The sequence below is a fragment of the Amaranthus tricolor genome, chromosome 9, assembly GCF_026212465.1.
Source record: "Amaranthus tricolor cultivar Red isolate AtriRed21 chromosome 9, ASM2621246v1, whole genome shotgun sequence".
NCBI lineage: Eukaryota > Viridiplantae > Streptophyta > Magnoliopsida > Caryophyllales > Amaranthaceae > Amaranthus > Amaranthus tricolor.
In genome coordinates, this window is record NC_080055.1 from 25,086,107 (window position 1) to 25,114,080 (window position 27,974).

General features: G+C 33.9%; 3 protein-coding genes across 4 annotated transcripts; 2 read left to right on the plus strand and 1 right to left on the minus strand.

Annotated features, from left to right (window-relative positions):
- Nucleotides 1-1,177: 1,177 nt before the first annotated feature.
- On the minus strand, nucleotides 1,178-2,632 carry LOC130824362 (F-box/kelch-repeat protein At3g06240-like). Its single transcript, XM_057689334.1, has one exon. The coding sequence runs from the start codon at nucleotides 2,492-2,494 to the stop codon at nucleotides 1,301-1,303; it is 1,194 nt and encodes a 397-aa protein (XP_057545317.1). The 5' UTR covers nucleotides 2,495-2,632; the 3' UTR covers nucleotides 1,178-1,300.
- A 905-nt stretch (nucleotides 2,633-3,537) lies between these two features.
- LOC130824363 (GTP 3',8-cyclase, mitochondrial) lies at nucleotides 3,538-11,181 on the plus strand. 2 transcript variants are annotated; one of them, XM_057689335.1, is made up of 8 exons: nucleotides 3,538-3,741; nucleotides 3,930-3,992; nucleotides 5,625-6,245; nucleotides 6,325-6,492; nucleotides 6,606-6,797; nucleotides 7,519-7,587; nucleotides 7,761-7,875; nucleotides 10,766-11,181. In XM_057689335.1, the coding sequence occupies exons 1-7, from the start codon at nucleotides 3,733-3,735 to the stop codon at nucleotides 7,842-7,844; spliced, it is 1,206 nt and encodes a 401-aa protein (XP_057545318.1). In that variant the 5' UTR covers nucleotides 3,538-3,732; the 3' UTR covers nucleotides 7,845-7,875; nucleotides 10,766-11,181. The 2 variants fall into 2 exon arrangements, with proteins under 2 accessions (XP_057545318.1, XP_057545319.1); XM_057689336.1 differs by having other exon boundaries at nucleotides 3,540-3,741; nucleotides 3,896-3,992.
- Nucleotides 11,182-18,227: 7,046 nt separating this feature from the next.
- LOC130824364 (rhodanese-like domain-containing protein 8, chloroplastic) lies at nucleotides 18,228-26,454 on the plus strand. Its single transcript, XM_057689337.1, has 8 exons — nucleotides 18,228-18,644; nucleotides 20,211-20,264; nucleotides 21,385-21,531; nucleotides 21,625-21,784; nucleotides 22,102-22,193; nucleotides 24,647-24,750; nucleotides 24,886-25,158; nucleotides 26,140-26,454. Exons 1-8 carry the CDS (start codon nucleotides 18,285-18,287, stop codon nucleotides 26,288-26,290), a joined length of 1,341 nt encoding a protein of 446 aa, XP_057545320.1. The 5' UTR covers nucleotides 18,228-18,284; the 3' UTR covers nucleotides 26,291-26,454.
- The last annotated feature ends 1,520 nt before the right edge of the window (nucleotides 26,455-27,974 follow it).

A 27,974-nucleotide genomic window follows, 5' to 3' on the forward strand; every position in this document is an offset into this window, starting at 1 on the left:
TGAACCAAAGAAGAAACTAAAGTCTAAGAGGAAGACATAAGTTAAAAAACTTAAGATTACTGAGAGTATTTCATACCAGGTATGTTACATACTCTAATACTCTCCCTCATACAATAGCCTTTAGGGTTGGAAGTGTAATGCAGCACAAGCCCTTATCAAATTTGGTGCGAAACATACTTGAATTTGAAGTGTGGTTGAGATTCAAACCCGTGACTTCTTGTCACGTTGGAATCTGATACCATGTCAAAAAACCAACGTAACTAAAAACTTAATCTTATGGTTGAAGCCCCATGATATATTATATACTCTAACATGTCAAAGAACCAACCCAGCCAAAGCCTAAACTGATGGTTGAGGCTCCGGAATATGTTATATACTCTAACACCCCCTCACATGAGCACCCTTTGGTTAGAAGTGTGGATGCAATACATGTCCTCATACATGGTGCAAAATATTCCACTTGAACTTTTTGTCATGTTGGCTTAATGTTGGCTTATGATACATGTAAAAGAACCAACTTAACCACAAGCTTAACCTTTTGGTTGAATTGGTTCATTGACATTGTATCAGAACCAACATGACAAAAATATCACAGGTTCGAATCTCAACTGCCCTTTAACTTTAAGTGGGATATTTCACAGAGAGCATTAGAAAGAGTTTAAAGAGAGAAAACAGAATGTGAGAAGACTTCCCCAAATGCTGAAGATGAAAGCAGCAGAAAAGGCTGATCATCACTAAAACAGCAACTAAGTGTGGTAATATACTCCTTGTGTCTAACTTAAAGGGACATTTTCCCTTGCAACATGTCGCTTTCAGTGCGAACTCAAGGGATAGAGGATTAATTGTTATATCTACCAATTTTAGAAGCTTACAACATTGTGCAGCTATGGAATCTGATGATCTTAACCTTCCATCAATAATTTCCTTAAAACTTCCCCACATTGTCCGTCTAAACAATTATTTGTAAATCCAAGCCCTTAACTATGGGGTAAAAGTCTAACACATCTACTTCACAGCTTGTTCTAGATCATATCAAACCGAGATCCTTGGACTCATTTTGAATCAGAAGAACAACCATAACTAACCAAATCAATAGAGAAATACACATTGGACAACAAATTTAGCATCTGATTTCACAAAGATAGATAACTTTTAAAAGTTTAATATTTCTAATCGTTATTATTTCAACAAACGAAGTATATGTACTTCTATTTGATTTCATTCAGGAAACTAAAGAAACGTATTAGACTAATAAAATTCCACAGCATACCAAGTAAAATATACCAGAGCTTAAGAAGGCCTATAAACCAGCAGCGTAGGGTGATACAAGTGTCTCCAAGAAGGCCCCTCCAACACAAAAATTATTCGAAATGCCATGAACTATGAAATCTTTAAAAGTTCCTTCTTCTAAATCATACAACACCACGTCGTTTCCAATCAAATCATCATCCACATCCCTCAACAACACCAGTTGTTCCTTCTTAAATAAACACAGCAGCCTAAACTCCGATTCATTGTTGTCACGAATATTAAACTTACTCCAAGACGCTTGTACACCATATTCTTTCATCATCCAAATATTAGTTGATGTACCAGTAGACATATACAAACAAAGACAATCTCCCAGAGCAATCAGATAATTAAATATAAAAGACCTAGAACACTTCCAATTTGGAGGTGATACTTCATGAAATTTCTCATCATGTAGATCAAATGCAGCAATAACAGGTTCATTTACAGATTTATTAGCTAGCCAATGAAGACATCCATTAACATAAACCCCTGAAAGAGGATAAGCAACAGCATGATCATATGGAGAACTTCCAGCTTGCTTCCAAGTACCATTTTTAACAGAATAAACAGTGATATGCACATCAGTACAATTAGGGTCATCATCATCATAATCCTCATAATAATATGGATCATAATATGATAAAGTAACAACTTTATAATCATCAGTAACAGAATCATACCCAAGCCCATAAAGGGTGTGACTAATTTCAGGATCAAGAGCATAAATTGAAGTAGGCAATTCCTGAATTAGTCTAGTAGTTGGATTTATTAATACTAACTTTTCTTCGTTGTTTTGAAACAAGATTAACCCATCGCAAGAAGCAGTTTCATCAATGTTGACTGTGTGTGATGAAAAAGAATTACCTTCAAAAGTAAGCTGGGTAGCACAAACAGTCATTTCGTCGAACAGGTGGTGATCATGATTGATCTTGAAATTGATTGAGTAAAGGGAGTGAGAATCATTAGAAACGGCAATGAGTGAATTGTTTTCTGCAATACTCGGATTTTGTTTGAATTGGTTGAAGTGGGTTTTGATGAAATCGGGTTGAGAAAGAAGAATTCTCCATTGTTTTGAAACACAACGGAATCGTCCGATGGATTTAGCAGGAAGTCGTGTGGCTATGTCGAGCATGATTTCTTGAGGAAGAAATATTTGTGAATCCATTTTAGATTGTGTATGTGATTTGATAGGATCAATCATCAATGTAATCAAGAATTCTTTTCTTCCTTGTTTTCGATCAAGATCAAAACATCACAAGATGTCAAGATGATGCAATGTTATCAACATCTGCATTGGATCATTGGATGATTAACAATCCACTTGAAATTTGTAATAAAGACGTTTAAAAGCAACGACTACAATTTAAATGATACTTAATCTTTCCCAAATTACTTGTAAATTAGGATTATTACTCATTTGTGATATTTATTTATTATTTTTAATTTGTGATTAATTTTTAATCTATAAGTTAAAATATAGTCAATTGAAATATTATTTGATTCAATACATTGCAAAGAATATTAATATCTAATTTTTATAATTTTTTATTATACATAATTTGAGATATTATGAATTGAATTAGTACATTAAATCACGTGAAAATACAAACGTTGCAAGTAATTTGGAACGGAGGATGTATGACAAGAACTACTCGAGCTTGATTCCTTCACAATATGTAGACAATTTACTGATTTAGTATTTCGAAGTTCAAGTTTGTCATATTTCCTTTCTTTTTTATGATAACTAGTTCGAATTAGGTTCCCATGTGGAGCAATCGGTATTGACCAAGAAGGCAAGAATCGAACCAAAACCCGCTTGAACCGTATACTAATTTTATAGGGTACTACTCTTCACTCTCTGCTCTACTAACTCACGCTACTCGTTACTCCACTAACCAACATTACTTACCCTCAACTTTAGTAACACACTAACATATAAAATTTATTACACACCATTTAGTGTATATTAAATCCACACGAAACTTTCTTATGTTGTGTGTATCAACAATAGAATCATAAAAATTAACAAAATAAAATTTAAAGTTAGAAAAAATATACATAAAAAAGGACAAACTGATTCTTTTTATTTTTTTATGAAATTACATAATAGACTAATTAATAAGAGCTATAAAAATTGAACTAAAATCTTATAATTTTTCTAACATAGACAATACCGAAATTATGCTTGAAAAGAGTACAAAACTCTACTAATAGTAAGTTGCAACTACTTCTATAAGAATTGGATAAGTTGTTTAATTTCAACATCTTGTATTTTGTTATTATTATTTAGAAAAAGCAAAGCACAAAATTGGAAACAAAAAGGAATACTAAACGCCTACTATAAATTCAATTTCCCTTCTTTCCAGCTTCCGTCTTCCTTCTGATCTCCTTTTCTATAAAGTCGGCCATTGAAGCTTTACTAAGCTTTGGGAGCTTAACATGCGGCAGGTTGTTGCAAAGTCAAAGTTTTATTCTATCCTTTTTACATTTCTATTCAATTTTAATTCAATTTGATTAAAAATCGGGATGAAATTCAGTTAAATTCTACAGTTCAATCTATAGATAGCGTGAATGTTGTAATTAATTGTTGTTGCGTGATTAGTTGACCAACACAAGGCTTTTTGATTGAATTAAAGATGTGGCGCTACTTACCGAAAGCTTTACACCGCTATGGAAGATTCAATCAATGTCAAAACGCAGTAAGTTTCACCGATGGTTTGTTCTATTGCTGAAATTGCTTTTCAATATCGACATGAATTTACTGTCTGTTTTTAATTTTTGTTGGAGTTTCTGCTTATTCTTTGTTGAAAGACCAGAATCAGCGAAACATGGAAGAATTGATAGTTTTCGGTGCTTTTGAGTTTTTCCTCTCTTTTTACTTGTGTCATTTTTTGCTGGATTTTTCTATCTCCTCTGTATTTTTTGGTTGCCACATTTGCACATGCATTAATTTTGTCTAATATCATGTTCTTAATGTGCAAGAAAAAGTAAAAATCTAATCTAATGGGGTTTTAATTGATTTGTCTAAATGCATATTATACATTTATTAGAGTTTGTAATTATAAAGATCAAAATAGTACATTGGATACCGTTTACGGGCGTAAGCCGCTTAACCACTATTACTACACAAAGAAGCACAGAGGAAGTGTTAAGCTTGAATCTTGCATTGATTCCATTTTACTATTTCTGATGTGAAATTCAATTTTTAAGATGTTCTTTTTGTATATGCAAAGACATTTTTCTGATTGCTAGTAATAGGAAAACAGGTAAGCATCTATAAGTATTGTGAAAATTTGAGTTGGAAAAACATTATGATTTGTTTCATTTAGAGATGATATCCTACATAATTCTATATACTTTTGGATATGTTGTTTCACTGGAATGCTTTCCTTTTTTATTTTGGAATTGATTATAAATTCATACTAGATTAGAATTGAAAAATTAACCCCCCACTACCCTAAGGTCAAAGGTTTAAGCTTCAAGAATTGGTTTGCACAAACAACACCCAAAACAGAATTCAATGCAACACAATCAAGAATCATAATGTAGGCAATGAAAGAGCAAACAAACCAAATACAATGATTTACGTGGTTCACCCTTAGTTGGGCTACGTCCACGGTCTAGCCTAGATGTCTTTATTGCCTTCCAGAACTTCCAATGGAGTTACAGTGGATGATGATCACAATTGAGAGAAATAGAGAATAAGGAGAGAAAGAGAGAATTATGTAATCCAGAGAGAGGGTTAGAAAGCATTAGCCACTAATCGATATATATTTTGGCCAATTTATAATAAATAGGTCATAATTACTTACATACAAAAGTCTAAGAAAGAAAAGCCGAGAAGAAAAGAACAAATAGACATTCCAGCATCCATAGCCGAGTCGGCTTTCCCTTGGCCAGGGGAAAAGCCGATTCGACTTTTCTTGCTGCGTCAAAAATCCAAATTTGCCTTTTCGAGTCTTTTCACCTTATATTCATTTTACCCCTTTTCACCTCTTCTTTACCAATACATATCTACTATGGATTAAAGACCAAAGTCAGCTCTTAATCACAACAGATTAAGCCATAGAAATTTGCAATGGGAAATAGAGGCTGAATATCTTGTATGACATTTGTTGAGCCAATGGAGTGAACAATGGAAAGTAGTAAAATTAGAAAGTTCTAAATTACTTCATCCTTTTGTTATAGAGCATTCTTTTAAACATTTCAAATAACATCTATGGATGATTATTGTAAAAATATGCAGAAAATGTAACTGTTTGGCTCAAGATGGTACCACATTGGCTGAAGTGCTAATAAAAAAATCTGTTTCTGTTCATTTTGTTTACCAGGTAAAATATGCGACTGGATCATATTCTTTAGTCTGCAATGTCGCATCTCAAAGTTTGATTTACAGTTTTTTCCATGGCTCAATCTCTAATTCATATTCGACTGGCTGCACTAAAATGGTTGAAGATGCCACAAAAAGCTATCCAGTTTCTGACATGTTGGTTGATTCATTTGGGAGGCTGCATACATACTTGAGGATCTCCATATCAGAACGTTGCAACTTAAGATGTCAGTACTGCATGCCTGCTGAAGGAGTAGAGCTCACTCCTGGCCCTGAACTCCTCTCCAAGGACGAGATAGTGCGGTTGGCAAACCTTTTTGTTAACAATGGAGTGAACAAAATACGTTTGACTGGAGGAGAGCCTACAATTAGGAGAGATATTGAAGATATTTGCTTGCAGTTGTCTGAAATGAAGGAGTTGAAGACACTCGCCATAACAACTAATGGAATCACTCTTGCGAGAAAACTGCCAAAGCTTAAAGAGTGTGGCCTTACCGCAGTGAACATTAGCTTAGATACATTGGTACCTGCAAAATTTGAATTCATGACACGGAGGAAAGGGCATGAAAAGGTTATTGAGTCGATTAATGCTGCTGTGGACCTTGGTTATGATCCTGTTAAAGTACGTTTTTCATCTTCAAACTTAATTGTTGTCTTTACCTCTAGATTTGTGTTTTCCATATTCAGTGTTTCCTTTTCAGGTGAACTGTGTTGTCATGCGTGGTTTTAATGATGATGAAATATGTGATTTTGTTGCATTAACGCGTGATAAGCCTATTAACATTAGATTCATTGAGTTCATGCCCTTTGATGGAAATGTTTGGAATGTCAAGAAACTTGTGCCTTATTCTGAAATGATGGAGAGCGTGGTATGTCAATTCCATGCAATTCTTATTTACTAATTAATTAAAGATTTGTAAATAAAAATTTCACTATAATTCTCAGTTTTCTTATTATGTCATTGCTTATTGCTAACTTACAGGTAAAAAAGTTTTCTAACCTGAAGAGACTTAATGATGAGCGTACAGACACTGCGAAGAATTTCCGGATTGAGGGGCACTGTGGAACTGTTTCTTTCATCACATCTATGACTGAGCATTTTTGTGCTAGCTGCAATAGGTTGCGTCTTTTAGCTGATGGGAACCTTAAAGTATGTCTCTTTGGACCTTCAGAGGTATGTGTCTCCAAGATTTCAAATCTTCTTTTATCAATCATTGGTATTCTACTTTGCCTTTTTTTCTGAAGAAAGTTCATTGATCAATTTGAGTCAATTTTCATTAATATGTATTCTAATCTATTCACTTCATGCTTCAATATGAATTAGACTTTGCTAATATCCCAAAATACTACACCCTGCTTCTCTCCCCCCCATTTCTCTCTATGTGCGTGGGTGTGTGGCTTTTGGGGGAGTCTGGCAAATGATTTATGTTGAAGTGCCAAACTGATGTCAAACAAGTCGGTGTATCCTGGTCCTAGTAGTATTTAACAAAAAGAATTCTTCCTTCTTCTATGGAGGCTAAAGATATACTCAATTTTCAGAGTGGAGTAAGTTTGCTAAGTTAAAAATGTCATCCCAAATGGTAGAGTTGCACAGACAGATGAATTGATTTCCCATGTTGTATCTACCCACTCGACTTTTTGGATATGCTCAACAGCTCAAGCGTGCTGCCCCTTTTGCTACTTACAGTAACAGTATAAAGAAGAACAAAGATAGTTGAAAAAGGCTTTTTGAGCAAGTATATTGAGAAGCCGATAAAAAAATTAAAAGCAGAGTCTCTTTGAGGAAGTCGTAATACACATGTTCGGTGGTTCTGCGTGTCCGCTTACTTTATTTGTCACATGTTCACTTGATGTAAGAATTTAAATGGAGTCACTGAGGATTTATGTAAACGCAGGTGAGCTTAAGAGACCCCATGCGCGAAGGTGCTGATGACAGTGAGCTCATGGAAATAATAGGAAATGCAGTATGTTCAAGTCTTTCAGAACCATTTTACTTTTTTCTTGATTCACGTTATTATTCTCGTGAGAAGTTAATAAAACGCAGCAAGTTGCACCCTCTATATCTAGATGAAACCTCGCATATTACTCTTTTCAAATACTTTTACTCATTGTGGTCTATGTATTAATTATGATACAGGTGAAAAGGAAGAAAGCTGCCCATGCAGGAATGTTTGACCTTGCAAATACAGCAAATAGGCCGATGATACGTATCGGTGGCTAAGGCTTGGTGGTATATCTTTAAGAACTCACAGGTAGAGCTTTAATCATAAGAGTTTGTATGCTTTGTACTTTACAATCAGTCTATCATCTTGTTTGTGTCATACAGAATTACTCTTATACATAAGCTTTTTTTTCCCAACCCAAAGAACTGATACGACCTGACCTTTACTATATGGTTGTGATGCGATGAGCCGATGATGCAACCTTGTTTTTGCACTATGATGTTTATAATATTTTTTAATCTAACAGAATGTAGTTAGACTGGGTAATATATTAATATTTGAAGAGTGAACTTTACCTTACAAATGGATTGAAAGATGCTTATTTTGATATTTGTTCTTGGGTATATTATAAGTATCCTATTTTGTTGTAAACCAAATCTGGATTTGTGAGAATTCATTTCAATGTTTTTTTTAGAATTTTTACTTTTTGAAATTTTAATTTTTCTGTCATACTTGGCTTATACTTTTATCTGTTTAAATTGCCATGCCAATCTAGTGCTCTACTTCTTAAATATATAGCATTGAAGCACGAAACACATAATGTTGCCCCATCCGATGTTTTGATCAAAACAGAACAGAAACGCAATTTGAAACACCGATGAAACGTCATGCAAATCCTTAATGTTCATTTGTAATCAAGCTAGCACAATAATAAGTCATTGACATGGAAGAGTCAAAGGTCTGACCTAGAAAAAGAAAACACTAAAACGTTTTCCATAGGAAACATTTTGATAGAACGTGTGGAAGAGAACAACGTATTTATTGCAAAAAATAAGCATAGTAGAGGTGAAAGATAAAATGAAACACGGGAAAGCAAAGCTGTGAGCACTCTAGTACTTATTTACAAAAATGAAGGGGATGCACAAGATTGTTCAAACTACAAGCAAAAATAAACTTATGAGACGCACCATGAAGTCATCAGAGAGGTCAATACAACACTGCAAAGCAATTCTGCAAATCAATTAGGTTTTGTGCCAGGATGATCTACCATTTAAGCTATACATTTTAATGCAATAACAAATGGAGTTGTATAAGATAAAAAGATAGAAATGGCCATGATTTTTATTGATTTAGAGAAGTACTTTAGTAGGCTATGTATTAGGAAGGTATGCTACGTAAGTATATCAGTGTAGCTCAACTTGTAATAAGGTAGTTTAAAACAATGTTATGGTATGTGGTTGGTTATGTCTAAGAAAGGTATGCCACGTAATTATATCCATACAGTGCAAGATATGAACAAGATAGCAAAAGTAAATGTTATGATACGTGGAGGAGCCAAAATAACAATTGATTTACATTTAAGGTTTTGCTTTTAAACCTTAATTATTTGCAACTGTCCTAAGTGAGATAACAAAACCTATTCAAGGAGAAGTTCTATGGTCCATGTTGTTTGCAGACAAGATCATAGCTAGAGATGTAGAGACAAATGCTGGATTCAGAAGGGTTTAAACTAAGTTGAAATTTGACAAGTTTATGGAACGGGGTTATGGCATGAGTAATTGTAGTTGAGTTTTTGTAAAGTTAGATATGGAAGTGTTTAATAATTAGTTGTTGTGATGGGATTGATTTAATTTTCACATTTATTGTTCCAATGTTTAATTTATCTGTGAATTACTAGTTATTGGTCCCAACTTTTAACAAACGAACAATATGCAAGGTGTGTGATGAGAAAACAACAGAATGTGATACATAGATTACTCCAAACAATGGTGGTTCCTTCAATATACATAAAAGGTGATTTAACTTGATCAGATTTTTGAATGGCGGTCCTCACTTAAAAGATTTAAAGAAAACAAAAAAAGAGGATACTTCAAAAAGGCGGTTTTTCTCTACTTTTACTTCATATTGCTTTCAAAATGACTTGTCATTAATAATGTGAATATAGCTGCACTCTTGGTCACAAAATTCTATTAAGTGGCTCCCACCTTGGAGAGGTTTGGCATGTGTTACCCGTGCTAGTGATAATAAAGAGGTTTCCCATTGACCCACTGGCCCCGAAGTACATATAACATGTACTCTACATGACAATGCTTTACTTATTGTATAACAATGGCTTAGACTGTCGTGCAGCCCCAAGTGATTTTTCATCATCATCATCAACCAATATCCCGTTTGAAAACAGGGTCTGGGTAAGGGAAGGTGACGGATAATCTATACCCGTACTCCCTTCAAAGAGAGGACAAGAGGAATGTGGTCAACCTTATCCCCAAGAGATTAAAGTAGCTTATGGCATCGAACTCCATGTGTAAGTGTTAACTGTGAAGTGTTAGATGGGCATCGTGACCTGGTTTAGTTGGCATTGAAAAAGAAACCTGCTGCTTTATAAGTGGGTAAACGTACCCAACCTGCGCAAACCTACGGCATACTGTACTTTATTAGGATGTTATATAACTTGTAATCTGCTTCTATTTACACTGAATTTCAGATTATATTCTGATCAAGCACTATTTGCGTTGTGCTATTACCTTATCCTTGTGATTCAATTATGTCCTAAAGATGGGTCATGGGTGTACTCATGGTCTTTGGTTAGCTTGCCCTCTTTGGTTTCAGTGAGAGTGATCAGTCTTATGCAGTTGATTGATCAGATGAAATTTCTAATTTTTTATTGTTAAATATTTTATTATTTGCATTTATGTTCTTATTTTGTGTTTCTGATGGAGCCAAAATTTATACTTTGCTTTTCGACAATAATGGATATAATATGACTTGTTGATCACATATATATTTCTTATGTATCTGAAATTGCTGATAATTTGCCATCAAGGGTCAATCATAGACACCTCTTTGTTTTTACATGGGGAATGTTCCATGTACACACCCTTCATACTCCGTTAGATAGAGCTACTTGATGGCATCCGGTAATAAAATGTTGTATCTGTCAGGAATTTATCGTCTCATGTCATTATTCCTGTGGTTTCAGATGCTGTTGTACAATGGCCTTTCGTCATGGTCCGTGTAGGGTTAGAACCTGAATGATGAGAGCCGCCAGTTGAAGCTGTTGGAGCAGAAGTTAGTTATACTTGATGTACACATTAATATAAGAAAACAAACTCATGGAGCACAAAAATAACATGGGTTTGGAGTCATAATCATAGTATTAACTTCATGTTTAATACAATTACAGCATTGTTTAGCAACAAAATGAGCATTCTAATTTTGATATCCACACCTTGAAGATACAACAACGGAACCACATTATTTCTTTGTTTTTCTGTATAATTTTTGGTGCACTTCGAGAACTGTATGCGAGACTACGATAATGATCTTACGCGATAATTTTGTTGGGAAGATGTAAGGTTTATACGTTTTTTCAATGTTGAAAATTCTTTTGGAACATTTAGAGTATGTTATGAATATTTCAGAATGATACGTTGTAATAGTGCTTAGTCAAGCAAAGAATATGAAACAAAGCATATGAAACAAAGGAAGTAGATTCCAGGGAGCATGTGCTTGTTTAAGCACATAGGCACCAATGTCTACCTTGTTTTATACTACTGCATTCACCACTAAAGGACAAAAGGTCAACTATGGGAATCAGCCAGTTAATGAACTCCACATATATTATGAGAACATTCTGCACCTTTTTAGTGATCCAAACAAAGATTCTCTACTGTAAAATGTCTAATACTCCTTTCTATTCACCCGATATGTCCTATTTGATTTTTCACTATTTTTTAGGTGGTCATATGAGACTATATGTAAAAGAAAAGATATAGTGTTTTTAAATTTTAATAGGGATAAAGTAGGGTTAGTAGGTGTAAAGGTGTGAAAAAGTTAAGTTTAATAGAGGTAAATTGGTTAAGTTGATAGACTTAAAATAGGAATGAGACATTTAAGGTGACTTGACCAAATAAGAAAATGAGACACTTAGGGTGAAACCTCTCTCTCCATGCACACTTGACATACTATATGTATACAGTGCCATACACTACCAAAGATACGTTTAACTCTTAGCATTCAAGCAATCCTAAACATTTAAGCATTCTCAAGCATTTACTACGCTCTTAAACTAAGGATCTTACATCCATAAACAAGTTCTGATGTCTCTTCTTTAGAGCTAAAGGCCACTGTGCACTCTAAGAAAAAGGTTAGACAATCTTTCTTATGCACATATTTACTTTATTATCGGAGGAAGTCTCCTAGAGCACTCCTCTTTGGCCCTTGTTTGTTCACTGTGCAGGTGAAAGTTCAACTCAAATCCTTACTAGCAGTTCATAAACTCTTGTAGACTTAAAAGAATTTTTAGTATCATTAATGAGAATGTTGATTGTTCAGTTCATAAATACCGTAACACTCTCAACCGGTTAAAAAACCTATTAAAAAACAACTACTAAAATAATAAGCCAACAACCATTAATCCATAAGCAACGAATAAAAACAACCTAACAACCATATGCCAAAAAAACTCCAAATCCTTAAATTTCGCCATCCTTTTCATTTTATCGTCACCTCCGAGGAAATTACATATTTGCCCCTGGATAATCAAAAAATTACGATTTTGCCATTGAACTTAAAATTTTCTGTATATACCACATTCTCACTAAAATTTTTCTTACCACACTTAAAAACCAACTTACAAAAGCAAATTGTGGGAGAAAAAACTAAGTTTAATCCGCAAACAATCAATCGAGGTAATTTTTTTTCGAATTTAATTAATTTAAATTTACAAACGAAAAAAAAAATTTTAAGTTGAACAGCCCAGATCTGGGCGATTCAAATTTTTATTATTATTTTTTTTTTCGTTTGCTTTTGTATAATTATTATAAATTTTAATTATATTATTATTATTATTATTGTTATTATTATTTTTATTACTGTTATTTTAATAATTTTATTATTATTGTTGTGATTGTTATTATTTTTATTATTGAATATATTTTTATGTTCTGATTTTTAATTTATAAATGTAAATATGTTTGTTATAATAATTATTATTATGTTTATTTTTAATAACTGTTTTATATTGTTTTTATTATTATTGTTATTGTTGTGGTTTTTTTTTAATTTTCGGAATGTTAATTATTTAAATTAAAAAAAAGTAAAATGAATCGCCTAAATCTGGGCGATTGGACCCCGGTTCAATCGCCAAAAATGTGGCGATTTAACCGGGGTCCAATTGCCCAGATCTGGGCGATTCATTTAATAATTTTTTTTTTCGTTTGTTTTTGATAATTATTATTGTTATTTTTAATTTTATTATTGTTGTTATTATTATTATTATTACTGATATTATTAATGATTTTTTTATTATTTTTGTGATTGTTATTATTTTTATTATTAAATAATTATTTTTCTTTTAATTATTAATTTATTATTTTAAATATGTTTATTATAATTAATATTATTATTATTATTAAACTTTGTATGTTGTGTTGAAAATTGTTTTTATTATTGGTGTTGTTTGTTTTTTTTTTCCATTTTTTTTTATTATTTTGTGTTTTAGAAATTATTAATATTTTTATTTATATTATTATTGTTATTATTATTATTATTATTATTATTATTATTATTATTATTATTATTATTATTATTATTATTATTATTATTATTATTATTATTATTACTACTACTACTGTTATTCTTATTATTTTTATTATTATATTATTATTATAGTGGTTGTTATTATTATTATTGTTATTATATTATCCTTTAATTTTATTCATAATTATTTTTTTTTGTTATTAGTGTTATGATTATTGTTATTATTTGTGTTATTATTGTTATGATTATTATTAATGTTATTACTTTTGTTAATGTTGTTATTATTTTCATGATTATTGTCAATTTAGAAAATTAATATTGTTTTTTGTTCATCTGGTTAATGTAACGTAATATTTGATTATGTTCATTTATTATTAATATTTAATGAAATTGTCAAAAATTGTAGTAAATGGCTGGTAATCAAGGAAAAAGGAAAGGGTTTTTTTAGACAATTGTTGAGAGGTAGTAGTTCCAGGCCTACCTTACTCAGAGGGGACCCGCATGAGAGGGGGTTAACGGGTTCTGCCAGGAGGGCTAGGCAGGAATAGGCTGCCAGACACAGTATTGCCCAAAGGTCGAGTGCGCTAGACCTAGTCCGAACCCCTCTTGATGACCAGTCTAACAGCATCCAGAGTAGTTGGGGGGTTTCTAGTGATGATGATAATGATGCTGATGATGTTCAATACGAAGCTCCCGATTCTCGCCCATTAGACTGGACTGTTGTTCGGGGGCCCGACGGGAGATTCGCACGTGGCGGCCCTAGTTCTTCTGCCGCATCTGAGCGCGCAGGACGTAGTTTCGTCGATAATGAGCCGCCACGAGAGAGCAGGCCCTCACAGTCCGCTAACACGGACTGGTTAGTCACATCGCCCCAGCCCGGGGGGCCGACAGATACGCGACTAATCCCTAGCTATGGCGGGCACATAGCTAAACTTATTTTCGACGGCTCCGAGCGTACGCCTCCGATTCTGGATTTCCGTATTAGGAAGAGGCCGGTGGAGTCCATCATCCGACTGAGGATATGTTCGATGCGCTAAACGATGTTCTACCTGCCACTTCCCTCGGCCGACTACCGGATATTATGCACCAGTTAATCGACTGTGCTTTGATATCGACGTTCGTGGAGAGGTGGCAGCCGGATACGAACACCTTCCACATGCCATGGGGGGAAATGACGATTATGTTGCATGACGTGCAACGCATACTGGGCATTTCTATTGAAGGTTCTCTGCCCGCGTACGTGCCCGCATAGATTATTCCAGAGCATAATCCTCGTAGCGAAATGTGTGTCAATATGTCTGGTGAAATTGTCAACTACTTCTCTCCAACGTTGATGGATGGGCGGCAGTGGGGATGAATCGTCGTTCATTAAAAGTTGAACATAATGATTTCCATTCACCCAGCATATATGTATAACTTTATTTACACTATGCACGCCCAGTGCTTTCCTTAATGGAAGAACCAAACAGTTGTACATCGTGTCACCGTTACTAGAACCATAATAAGCAATGCCAATGTTTAGAAACGTTGCTGCAGAGTATAAAGCCATCGGTGCATCCATCTAGTAAATAAAAGGAGCAGGTCCATTGCCGAGTGAACCTATTCTAAATATAGCCTCGTCTAACGACTCCTGGGATAGATACAAACCTAGGTATTGCTCTCTGTTCATTTGCATTTCCATACACATAGCACGTCTTAAAAGAGGCCATGCTTCCTCGCCTCCCAGCTTTGTGACGGCAATAGCTCTAAATCCACAATTACCATCACCTAACACATCAATCCAGTTAAACAAGTAAGGTGGAAGAATGAATGGGATGTCATTAGGCCATGAAAACTGTGAAAAATCGCACCCTCCTGGATCATCTGCAGTAACTGAAAATAAAGTTAATAAGATGAAGTTGTAACAAATGAAATTAAATAATAAAAACGATAGTCATGTACCGGATAAGTTGAAACTAAACTTAAGTCCTACTGAAGATTGCGTTTCTCGACCACTAGATCTGCCACTAGATCTCCCGCGGGATGAAGATCTAGACCCTCGACCACGAAAAGATGATCTGCTATATTCAAAAGCGCTTTTTTTCCTTCTCATGGTTTTACTTGTGCTTGGTCTTCCCTTTCTCGGTGGACTTGCGTAAGGCTCAGGTATTTCGGCTCCTTCTGGGTGTTGTTCATATTCAAGTACCTGAGACATTCGGCGTACAACAGCGGGATCAGATTTAAGGACTTCATCGATCAGAGATTGAAAGTACTCCTTATCATTGGCGTTCGCGTATCGTACTCCATCGTTGGTCTCGTCTCCTACCTCTGTGTACCTCAAAGTACTCCAGAATTGATGAATGTCATCCACATACAAAGCACCATGTGAACCGATGCACATATGTAAATAGCATGCACACAGCAATCCATGGGTTTGTTGAAGTACACAACCGCATTTGTTTAGTACAAAATCACCCAGTTCTAACATGCGGTTATACTCAAGCTGGAGCTGCTCTAAGGCATAAATGGATACATGGCGATATAAAGGTTTAAATAAATGTTGTCGTAGCAACCTTGCTACAGAATTCATAGATTCCTGTAGCGCTTGTCGGATCCTGGCTTGCTGATTTGTAATCTGTGCATGTGCCCTTTTAAAAAGGGAATCGAATGAGCTATTACCGCTACCAAGGTAATACTTGAAAGACGAGTGTTGACTTTCAACTCTGCTGGTAGTCTGGTTACTCAAGTGGAAACAATCATTACGCACGCACAAATTTCTCTCTAAGTGGAATCCATGTTCCAGCCAGATACCGAACGACCTTTTTCTTCCTAACCGACCACGTACTCACTATCGCTTGCCATCTCTGTTCAAATTCCTCGATTGTAGAACTTTCAACCAAGGGGTTCCATCTGCCCTGTCTGAATATTTGGCCTTGTTGATTTTTTTTCCCGCCACACAACTTATCCACCATGTTCTCAACGTCGTTGGCAATATGCCAGATGCAAAACAAATGCCGCACATCTACATTAAACAAAACAGTGAACGTAATTAAGACATATTCAATAGATAGAACGATAATACTTTATCAGCAAAACCTTTTTACCTGGGAAGACGTCACGAATAGCTGCAGATAAACCTTTGTCTCGATCGGTTATAATGACGCTGGGAGTCTGAGCAGTGCCGAAAATATCTCTCAATCCTTGCAACACCCACGAATACGACAGAGCCGCCTCATCTCGCAGCAAACAAAATGCAACCAAGAAGTTGTGATTGGTTGGCGTCATTCCGATCACTTCACATAGTGGCCACTTTTGTTTGTTCGTTTTGTACGTTGTATCTATCAGCACAACATACGGCCACGTACGTATCATTTGGATAGAGGTAGGATTTGCAATTAACAATCTGCTCAATTGCCCTTCGCTATCCAAGTCTGTCCAGACCACGTAATTAAGTTCTGTGGCCGTATGAAGACAGTGTTGATGGGGAGTCCTACCCTCCATCTCTTCTCTCCTTATTGATTACCTAATATTATATATCTGATTCATACTAGCATAAAAACCAGGAAAATTATCTCTAATAGAATTCATAATAAAGGCCGGTTGCACTAAGTTGTCGTATGTGCTCCCGAATATCTACATTGATCCTATTCGCCCTTATATGACCATCTTTGTACACTAAGAAGGGGTGGTTATGTTTTCCTTTTTCACTAGGACACACCCTTACCGTCCAAGGTCTTTCTCCTGGTTTACGACTACTTCCTACAATCAAAAATTTACACCCGCAACTTCTACTTTTAGAACCAGGTCGGGCAGTATTATCTAGATTATGTACATCACCCCTAATATTACCATAGCAGTGACATCTTAAATAGACACTAGCTCTAGAACGTCCTTCTTTCTTTTTATAAGAAGCACATGTAAATTGAAAACCAATTGTTATTGCTATCGCATCGGCCCAACTATGTAACTCATCTACGGAAATAAATTCCCTATCCGTAACAAAGCTACCGGAGTAGTCTACGTTGTCTCCAAAGTTTTCCAACTCTTGCAAATTTAAAATCAAAATAATATAATTTAATTACATTAATGACGAAAATTTAAATAATAATTATAACAAAAATTAATAAAAATACTAATACTAAAAAAAGAATTAATAAAAATAGTAATAATAATAATAATAATAATAATAATAATAATAATAATAATAATAATAATAATAATAATAATAATGACATCAATAATAATAATAATAATATTAATAAGAATAATAAAAAATTACGAAAATTAAAATTAATAATGACAACAACAACAATAATAATAATAAACATAAAAATTAAAAATTTACGTAAATAAATAAAAAAAAAATTTTAAAAATAATAATAATCGCATAAAACTGGGCAACTGAACCATGGTTCAGTCGCACAAAACTGGGCGACTGGACCATCGCCTAGTTTTGTGCGATTGAACCATGGTCCAATCGCCCAGTTTTGTGCTATTGAACTATGGTTCAATCGCCCAGTTTTGTGTGATTTAATTTTTTTTTTTTATAAATTTCCAACGATTCAAAACGAAAAACTTACGTACCACATCCGATTCGTAGTCGCTTTCGTTAGCCATAGTTAACCGATTACAAGTAACAGCTTGTTTAAGAGTTTTTAGAGAAATAGTACCGTGTTTGAATTCGTACTTCATACGCGACTGAGAATTCGATATATATATAGACAAATCTTCCGGATTAAAGTGTTAATAGTGTTATTAAGTATGATTTATATTTATTAATTAAGTTTTAAGTTCAGTGGTAATTTTATAATTTTTTAAATTTCAAGGACAAATACATAATTTCAAGGGGTGGCGATAAAATGAAAAGGGCTGTGGCGATAAAATGAAAAGACCGGCGAACTTTAGTTACACCCAAAAAAAAAACTCGCCTAAATTTTAGTTGGAGACTTGAAGCGGATGAGTCACTGTGCTTCCTGCTGATGGTTATGGCTGTGGCTGTGGCTATGGCTATGGCAATGGCATCCCTCAACATTACTCTCCCACCTTCCATATCCATCTCTTCTTCTCTCTCCTTTCCCTCTCGTTTCCATGGCCGACAATTTTCTTATCATTCCACGCCCTCCAGTTCGCCTTCCATCTCACTTCAAAGCAAAACAAATTTCATTAAATCCAAAACCTCCGATTTTAGTAGCAATTGTTCTTTGATTTTCACTACATCTAGGGATTCCAGTTTAATTTCCGTAGATGATAACGGCGAATTCATAGTTGTTAATTTCTATCACTTTGTTTTCATCAATGACCCTGAATTTGAAGTTTCTCGGCATTTATCGTTTTTGGAGGTCCATTTCTAATCTCTCTTTCTCTGATATTCTATTTGCAATTGCATATTTCAGATTTTGTTTATAGAAGATTGACATGACTCGATAGCCGCCAGTTTGGTTGTCAGTACTAAATAATGGGATTGATAATGGAAAACTAGTGTAATTTAAGTAAGAAAATGGTCATGCTTTCAGTCATCTCATTATTTTTGCACAATTCATTCCAATGCATGAGAGATGTTATTAGGTGGTAAATGGAAAATTATGAACATAAATACCTTATGGTGAATGCAATCCAATTTTCCTATAACATGGTATGCAGATTCCTGGCTCTAAATCAATTAAGTGACTAATTAATAGGTAGAAACTGGTAGGGGGAAAATGATTTAGGTTTATAATTGGAATATACCGTGAGTGTTAGGAATCAAAGGTGAATTTATTATAATTGGAAGTGCTCTCTTATTTCTATTTGCTTATTCTATTACATGGATTGTACAAATGGCTGCAAGGAATGGTTTTTTGCTCTTAACTTAATAAGGCTAGTATACTCTTTTTCATATAATAATAGGTTGGGTATGGGTAAGAAATGTTTATACTTTTCTGATGATCTGATTGAATTACTCAGGAGTCAGGTGTATCAATTGACTTTTGGAGGCAGAAGTTCTTACTTAGAGCTATCATGAAAACCATATGAACTGCTAGCTCATTGTCGTTCATCCTTGTATTGATCACTCGCTTCTCAAGAGTCAAAATTAATAACCCTTGTCCTTCAACAGTGTACCTCTTGTAGTTTGGCTTCTCAAGCTTTATAACGTTGAATCTATGCTATGAATCATGACAACTAAAAACAAAAATGTTTGCCAACTGTCTAGAATCAACTTTGTATTTATACAAGTTGAAAGAACAAAGTTTCAACTAAGTACGCGGTACTAAAAGTTTAACCTCATTAGTGGAATTACTACTTTAGTCTGCTGCTTATGGTCTTCCAAGCTAATAATCTATAAGTTGGTGATGGTGCTCTATGCTAAGAGTAGTGCTAGACACTTCTGCGTTGTCTGAAATGCTCAAGCATCTTCCACATAAACATCTGCTATACATCTTGCTGCGTTTCTTTGGTTCCAGGATGACATAGATATGCTAGATATAGACTTTGTCTTGTTGAATTTTTTTCAATATCCTTCTAGTTTTTATAGCTGTATGCAGTTTGACTTCTGAAGTTCTTTAATATGCTATAAATTTTGACTATAGAGCCGCGATCCTTATCATCATTACAAATATGTTTACCAGTCACATTAGAAATAAATAGGAATCAAATTTGTCATGTTACTGTTTAGTAAATAAGTAAATAAATTAAATAATAATCGTATTTGTCATTACTCATCCAGTAAATTAAAAAAATTCTTGTGTCAAAATATCGATTATCGATTACAAAAAACAAAAATAATTATCTATTATTCATACTTGTTAGGTAGGGATTTGGAGCTTTTGATTAAGCAGAACTATGTAGATTTTGTCCTTTCAAAATATTTGTGGGAATGGGGTTTAGAATCTATGTTTGTTACTTATTCGTCTTTGATCCATTATTAGGAGCTTGATATACATGGGCGGATATACATCAATGAACAAGGTATTAATGCACAGGTACTAGTTTTTTGTTTTCATTTGTTGAAATCTTATTGAGCTTCACTTTAGAATTTAGATTACTTAATGTTATTAAGTTTCGTATTTAGTTTTTTGTCCTTTGCAACATCTTATCTATATTTCTCCACAATTCTACATTTATTATATTTTGAGCTAAATGTTGTACAAAGTTCGTTTGAAACCAAAACACATCAAACCAAACCACAATTTGCAATCTTAATTGTGGTTTGGTCTTCTAAAGTTTCAGCTTACCATTTTGTATGGTTTCAAAAATTTTACATCTAACCAAACCACAAATTATAAGTTATATAATACTTTGATTGCAATTCATAATCCTAAATCTCATTCTCTCGACTCATAATTATATTACAACTCGTGCTTAAGGACATCTGCCAAATTTTTTAACCCAAGACTTTTTCATTGTTACATAATCTTACATATTACATTCATTAATATTTAAAAGTATCTAAGTGACATAATATTGTAAAATAGAAAAACTGCAAGTTACACCAAACTCAACCACAATTTATAATATGAGGATTTTCTTGAGCGAGGCTTGAGGCGTGAAACACTTTGGTCTAGTTTGAAAATTTTCTTAAATAACAATTTGCGGTTTAGTTTGTATTAGGTAACAAACCACACCAAACAACGCTATGTTCACCCCTAGATCCAACACATTAAATCTTGAGACCCTCAAATTGTATCAGTATTGATTCATATTATTCTTTGTTTCATTATATTCTAACGTTTATGCTATTCATTTCTTTGTTATATCAGTTTCTCAATATACATCTAAATTTGTATTTATTCTAAACTTTGCCTAACAAGGTTTGCAACTAATATAGCAATCTTTTGTACCCAAGGATTTTGTACTAATTGATTGTTTCATGCTTGGTGCATCACATAACGGCTTGTTTTAATCTAATGTAATTCACGGTCTTGCACATGGATTCATTTTTTATATTGATTGGAGTGAGATGGTACTCTTATACCCTATTTATGGTTTTATGTGGTTCCTTCCCACATGTGGTCCTTAGGTCATGCTCACAACCTTGTATTATGGTATCCAGCCTTAGCTGCTACTTACACATTTTGTTGCTAATATTTCTTTTTTCCACAGTTTAGTGGACCTTCGGGAGATGCTTTGACGTATGTAAAATGGCTTAGAGATGACCAAAGATTTAGAGACATCCTGGTTCAAATTTCTCCTTCAAGTCAACATGCATTTCCAAGATTGAAGCTGCGTTATAGGCCTACTTTGGTGCAGGTAAGTTATACACGCAAAATATACCCTGAATAATTTTTCTTGCTCTCCTATTTGTTTTTGTGATCTCTTTAATTGACATTATATAGAATTTAGTTCGATTTAGGTTCTCAAGATCTTCCGCTTCTTGATCCTTCAATGCGTGCGGTGCCTCTATCGCCAGCTGAATGGAAGGCAAGGTTAAAATCGTTAAATGCAAATCATGAGAAAGATAATGGAGATCTAAAGAGTTGCATTTTGTTGGATGTGAGAAATGGTAACGTTTCATTTAGAATTTCGTTATCTTTCCCTTCTAAACTTCACTGAAAATTTTTAACTAAAAATCTAATCATTTTATGAGGAGTTCCTATCGTGAGCTTAGAGGAGCTGGAATGAATTTTTGCAATGTCTCCCCTAATTTCTTAGGAAGATAATTTCCTGATGTACTATATAAGACTCTAAGCTAAAATTTCAAATCCACTGTCTATATAAGAAACTATAAGCAGATGTGTGCATCTTATTGACATTGGAATTCAATATTTAACATAGTAAACTTTGTCCTAAACTAAAGTTTATATAATTACTTTGTGTCAGGTTATGAGTGGGATATTGGTCACTTCCAGGGGGCCCAACGTCCAGAAGTTGACTGCTTTAGAATTACTTCATTTGGGTTATCCGACCTACAGGTATTAACAAAGATTATGCAGCATGTATTACATTCTTGGTGCACTAAGGGACCTGCATGGTATTCTTTGGGAAAAAAATTACAGCTTGATACTGAAACAGTCATGTGCAACTTCCAAGCCATTACAAAATGATTGTATCATGTTAATGTTGTGTGATAAATACTTTTAACATATAGGTTCTATAGGTCCATTGATAACATAGCTTATGCAGCGTAGCATGGCTTCCGTGACAAGTTTTTCTTTACTCTGTTTAAAATACTATCGTTATTATTGATTTTTCCTGAAAAAGGTCACATAGAACCTGTCATTACATCATGTTTGTAAGCACTTTGTTGTAATGGTAACCTTGTCAAATTAAACAAAAGAAACCACAATTCCACAAAAGAAACTTCCATGCTACCAAATAAAATGATCAAAATAAGTGGTACTAATTATTCTTACCTAACATGTACCACATACATTATTGCTCATGAGTGCATCACTAAACAATGCACATATAGGATCTAGGAGTAAAACAAATTTTGGCTTATTAAGCAACCTAGGGTAGCACGTATTAACCTTAAAAAGAGAAATTTCTTCTAAGTTTTTCTGCTATGTACCCTCAAAATTCTAGGGTTTCTACATCTGTCTCCTTTGTCGCTGACAATCGTTACCCATTTTGTGGTTTCTCTTCTATCGTAGCATAAAGTTTCTTTATCCATGATTTCACCGTGGCAAATTCAGGCCTCCAGCTCTAATTACTCTCTTGTTCTCATTAACTCTTGTGTGTCCTCTTTAAATCCATGTTGAATTGATTGCAATGTACGGGAAAGAATTAGGCTATTATCAATCAAAATTTCTTACAGTTTCCTTTTAGTTTGGTTGTGGACAAAAGCATTGTTGTCACTCTTTTCATCATCACCAATTGTAATTTGGACACAATCATATGGGTGACATCCTTTTCACATTGAACATGTTAGGACTATCCATTACCCGAGTGTTTTACACCTCTACAGAGCTGTCTTGAAAAATTTGGGGGCCCTATGTAAAACTTTTATTTTGCATCTTATTTATGGTAAATATATTTATTTTATTAATAAACTGAACATATTTCTTTTATAATTAACTCTTTTATATACGGGAGAAAGAGTGGGCCCTGTGCGGTCGATCACCTCGCACACCCTCAAAGACCCCTCTACACCTCTAGAGCAACTAACCCCATTTAAGTTTGGGTTCCATCCCTTATCTTTAAACTCTTTAAAATCCATTGCCTAGGTATTCTGCTGGTACGGTAATGAAAAGACACTAGAAGTTGAAACAAAAAGCCATAAAATTAAAGTTAGACATGAAACAAAATGGTAAGGACTTTAAACAGACTTGGTCACTTCTTTTTTCTGTTGAACCTAAAGATTAATGAAGTCAAACTACTTCTTGTTCATCTTGAAAACTCTTCACTCTCAACTATTCTGTTGTATTGTTTTCATTGAATTACTCTAACAGTAAAAGTTGATGGTATTAAATGGTGATAATGGAATGATTTATAGTGTAAATTTCATGAAATGAACCATGTTATTCCCATAGTAATGAAACTTTACCATAAAAAGAGTTGTTTTTTTTCACAATTCTCCATTACCACCTAATTCCACATCTCCAATTGGTGATGGATTGGAATAAATTTTGTGAAGAAAATGAAATGATTGTAGTAGAACAAGCATGACCGTTAAACTTGTTTAGAGATTTTATCACTAAACTTTCATTACCATTCCGACCATTAATACCGACTACTGTAAGAGGGTCTACCAAATAGTTTAAGTGTTAAACCAGGTTTATCTTCTCAGTTCCTCATCCAAAACTCTCTGTTTCATCTCCTAATTCATCTGAGTTTTATTGAAGACCTTTATCCTTCGGAGTCATGTATTTTTTGCACCACTTAACTACTGCACAATACTTGAAGCTTACAATGTTAATTTTAGACAGCTGCTAGACTGCAAACATATTTCAAAGCATGTCGAGCAAGCTTATTTTGAACGGTAAGGGACTGCAATATATTGAACAAAATATAGTTAATCGCTAAACTTTTTTGTTTTGACCATCCTACTGAAATGTTTTTGATTGGGTACTGTCTTGATGGGGTATGTATTTAATTCGACCTCAACATCAGAAGAGGAAAGGATTGGCAATGCATCAGACATGAACTACAAAAGACAGTGACAACCATGAATCACCTTGACCAATTAGCCATCTATTAGGATCTCAAATTACCACAAACAGAGTCTAGGGATTTCCGATGGTTACAATATTGTTTTGATATGTCGGAAGCTGGAAGAAAGGTTTTGTGAATAGAGTTATCTATGTTTATTTTGCTTTCTGGTTTTTTAAGAATCACTTGTACTCTCAATGTTTGAATATGCTTATTTTTCTGGTGATGTGTTGATTGTATGTAATTATGCGGTACCTTGTGTTTTCTAATCCAGGTGACCGATTCAGATCCTTTGGTGAATGTCGATAAAGAAAATATTGATGTTTTGATGTATTGTACTGGAGGAATACGCTGTGACGTATATTCTACCATTCTCAGGTTGCTCCCTTTTCCAATTCTTACCCACATACATTTACGTAGTTCAGTAATGGTTGGGATGCTTAGAAATTTTGTTTGTTTTGGTCTTGAGAATTCTGGCTCTGTACAATGGCTCATATGTATTTATCTTAATAGACAAAGAGGTTTCAAGAATCTCTACACTTTGAAGGGTGGTGTTTCAAATTATCTCCAGAAGGAAGGTCCGGAAAAATGGGTTGGTAATTTATTTGTATTTGACTCTCGTCTCTCGCTCCCACCATCTACTTTCAAGCCTGGAGCTACAACCACAAGTGGAACTCAGGAAGCTCCGGCTAATAGCAAGTTTGCAAGTTGTTACATATGTGGTTCACGAGTTCATGAATTACGACATCGGAATTGTGCGAATCTTGACTGCAACCTCCTTTTCCTGTAAGTTCTTTACTCCTGTTGTCAGCAATCCCTTTGCCTTATTTATATAGCCTTGGTGTCCGATTTGCATCCTTTGTGTAAACTAATTTTTCATAGCAACTGGCCTTTTTCTTTTTAAAACTTACGTTATTAATTGTTCCTTTAGCATGTTAATATGCTAGCATAGAAAAAATCAAGTTTATTGAGCCTTTAATCGAACACCTTGTTACCTCTTAGTTTCCTTATAGCAAGTTGCTACTATATTTTCCTGCGTAGCCTCATAACTACTTTAATAGTTTATTAAAGAGGATAATAAGCGATACTTACTTTAATGAACTTACTTTAAGCTAGTAGCTTTTTCCCGTCTAATTTTTGGTCGTCTAAGGTTTAAAAGGTCCCATGTAATGCTAATTTTCTTTTTGATGTCAGTTTACCACAATGGGCTATATGCTAGGGTAGTAGTTCTGGATGATAAGAGCTTTGCCTGAGTTAACATTAAAATTTGGACACTAGAGATATTTTGTTTGAACTCCAGCTCTCTGTGAATCATAATGCTTGGTCTTTCCTATTCGTTGTACCTAACAAATGGTCTAACCAGGATTGTGTGCTCTTCATTGGCTTTGTTTAACCAAGTTGTATCGATTGCAGGGTTATTGGGTGTGGATTCATTAACATCTACATCTTTCTAGTTAAATTTCCAAATTGTAGCAATATCATTCCCTCATCTAATTTAATGCACCATCCTATTTGTACATCCATATCCTCTCCATAAACGCTATGATACTGTCGAACCATTACAGCCACATGCTAACCTAGCTATTCTGGTACTGCTCGTTACTTATTCCGATTCGGTTGTCTAAACTCTTAACCCATAAGTTACAAGTACCAGTGCATTGCATTACCCTTGTTATTAAAACATTTCTCACGCTACAGATGAAGATCTAGACTCGAGAACATTTGTTTGTTGTCATATGGTTCAATAGCTGTTTGTTTTCATTGCAGTTGCTGCGCAAATTGTGTGTCAGAACTGAGAGGGTGTTGCTGTCCAAACTGTACAACTGCTCCACGGCTAAGACCTGTTCTGTCAGGAAGTGAAAGGTACAAAAAATGGCACCTGTATCGAGATAGTAAGGTTAGATCGGAGACATCTTAGTTTAGTTCAGCAGCACAAACGTGCCTTGTTTACTTCTAAATCGTTTCGTCTAGTCGTTTATTTGGAGGTCTAGCAGATTGTACCCTGAAGCCATACTTCAGAAAAATTGTATATAAATTCGTCGATTTTGACATCCTATTTAACTCATTTTTGTGTGCACAAAATCCGGAAAGTGAATACTCAAAAATGGTGCATCGCTTCTTCATAAAAAACAGAAAAAGGTGAGACTAGAAGATGAACTTGAGAAACTTGGTTCTAAGTGTTTCTAACCACTCTAGAGAAACTTATTTCTCACATTAAAAGCAAATAGAACTGCTTACAATGACAATGATTCTAACCGTTGACAATGTTGGCGGTTGTAATTGCTTTAAATGGGTGAAACTTTGTATAAAATAGATAGAATCTTTTGACATTTTCAGCCATTCAAAAATTTTTTTAAATAAAAATCGCTAAAATTTTGAGTTGTTTTATCTGCTCTATAAAAAAGTTAATTTATGTAATACAAATGGAAATGCTAATTGCAATCCTATGTGAACCGTAAAGTGAAAATTATAACCGTAGTGATTTAAATTTGGTAATTTGATTTATTTGAGCATTATTTTGAACAAAAATTCAAAAAAGTATCTAATAATGACGGGCATTAGACAATTTTTGGGAAGATTAGAGAGGAATAAATAGTGAACTAACATCAAACATATGACATTATACATTGTGTTCTTTATTTCTACGTGTTTGCTACACATTTTATATTAGATTGTCTTTGTTTTATAATGTTTTTTTTTTATTTTTACAATGATTTTACATTCTTTCTTATATTCTCATTTACAAATTTGTTCATTCTATTCATATCATATACTTGGTATTTCTTCAACCACTTTTTGGTCTTAATTTATATTAAAAATTTATAAAGCATTTCAAATCCTTTGCAGCAAAATTAAAGGAAAGATACTTGTTAATTGTTATCTATATAATAGAGGCATCTTGAATATTTGTGGATTCTACACATATTGCCATATGAAAACTATATTCCACATTTTTATATTAAAATAATTTGAATTTTAATTGACAAATAGTAGTTGAAAAAATATTTTTGTGTAAGTCTAGTGAGAATAATAGGGTGTTTAAATATTTGTATTTTAGTCTTGAATATTTGTATTTTAGCCTTTTAAAATTATCATGCTTTTGGTGGTTTAACACTTCTATAATTTCTACTATATATTCTAGTGTTTAAATAATGTGAATAAGCGGGTGTTATAATAAAGGTTTAATATTTAATTATTAACATTTAAATAATTATTTGTAAAATAACAAAAAATGATTTGTCTTTTGATTAAAATACATTTTATTTATAAATTCTTTAATACAACATTATTTAGTTTATCTTGACATAATTAGAGAGTTTGATAATTAAACCCTCTAATGCTAGTGTTTAAAATAAGCTAGTGATACTAGGTGATAAAAATCATTTGGGCAAATTATTCGGTCAAATTAGCTGACTATTAATTGTCAAATACCTCTAACTCCAACTCCATACTCATTTCATTCCGTCTCATCCAACACTCTCTTTCAATCTCATTGACACATTTTAACTTTCCTTTTTAATTTCATTTACACAATAAAATGTTATTCTATATTTATTACTAAATATTTACATTTATCTTTAAAAAAAGGAAAAATCATCTAG

What these genes read in the sequence shown, in the direction of transcription:
- LOC130824364 (XM_057689337.1), top strand. Translation starts at nt 18,285, where the DNA reads ATGGTTATGGCTGTGGCTGTGGCTATGGCTATGGCAATGGCATCCCTC. An exon ending in AACAAGGTATTAATGCACAG is followed by an intron (nt 20,265 to 21,384) that starts GTACTAGTTTTT and finishes TTTTTTCCACAG; the next exon opens with TTTAGTGGACCTTCGGGAGA. An exon ending in ATAGGCCTACTTTGGTGCAG is followed by an intron (nt 21,532 to 21,624) that starts GTAAGTTATACA and finishes TATAGAATTTAG; the next exon opens with TTCGATTTAGGTTCTCAAGA.
- LOC130824362 (XM_057689334.1), bottom strand. Translation starts at nt 2,494, where the DNA reads ATGATTGATCCTATCAAATCACATACACAATCTAAAATGGATTCACAA.
- LOC130824363 (XM_057689335.1), top strand. An exon ending in TCAATCAATGTCAAAACGCA is followed by an intron (nt 3,993 to 5,624) that starts GTAAGTTTCACC and finishes TTTGTTTACCAG; the next exon opens with GTAAAATATGCGACTGGATC. An exon ending in TTGGTTATGATCCTGTTAAA is followed by an intron (nt 6,246 to 6,324) that starts GTACGTTTTTCA and finishes TTTCCTTTTCAG; the next exon opens with GTGAACTGTGTTGTCATGCG.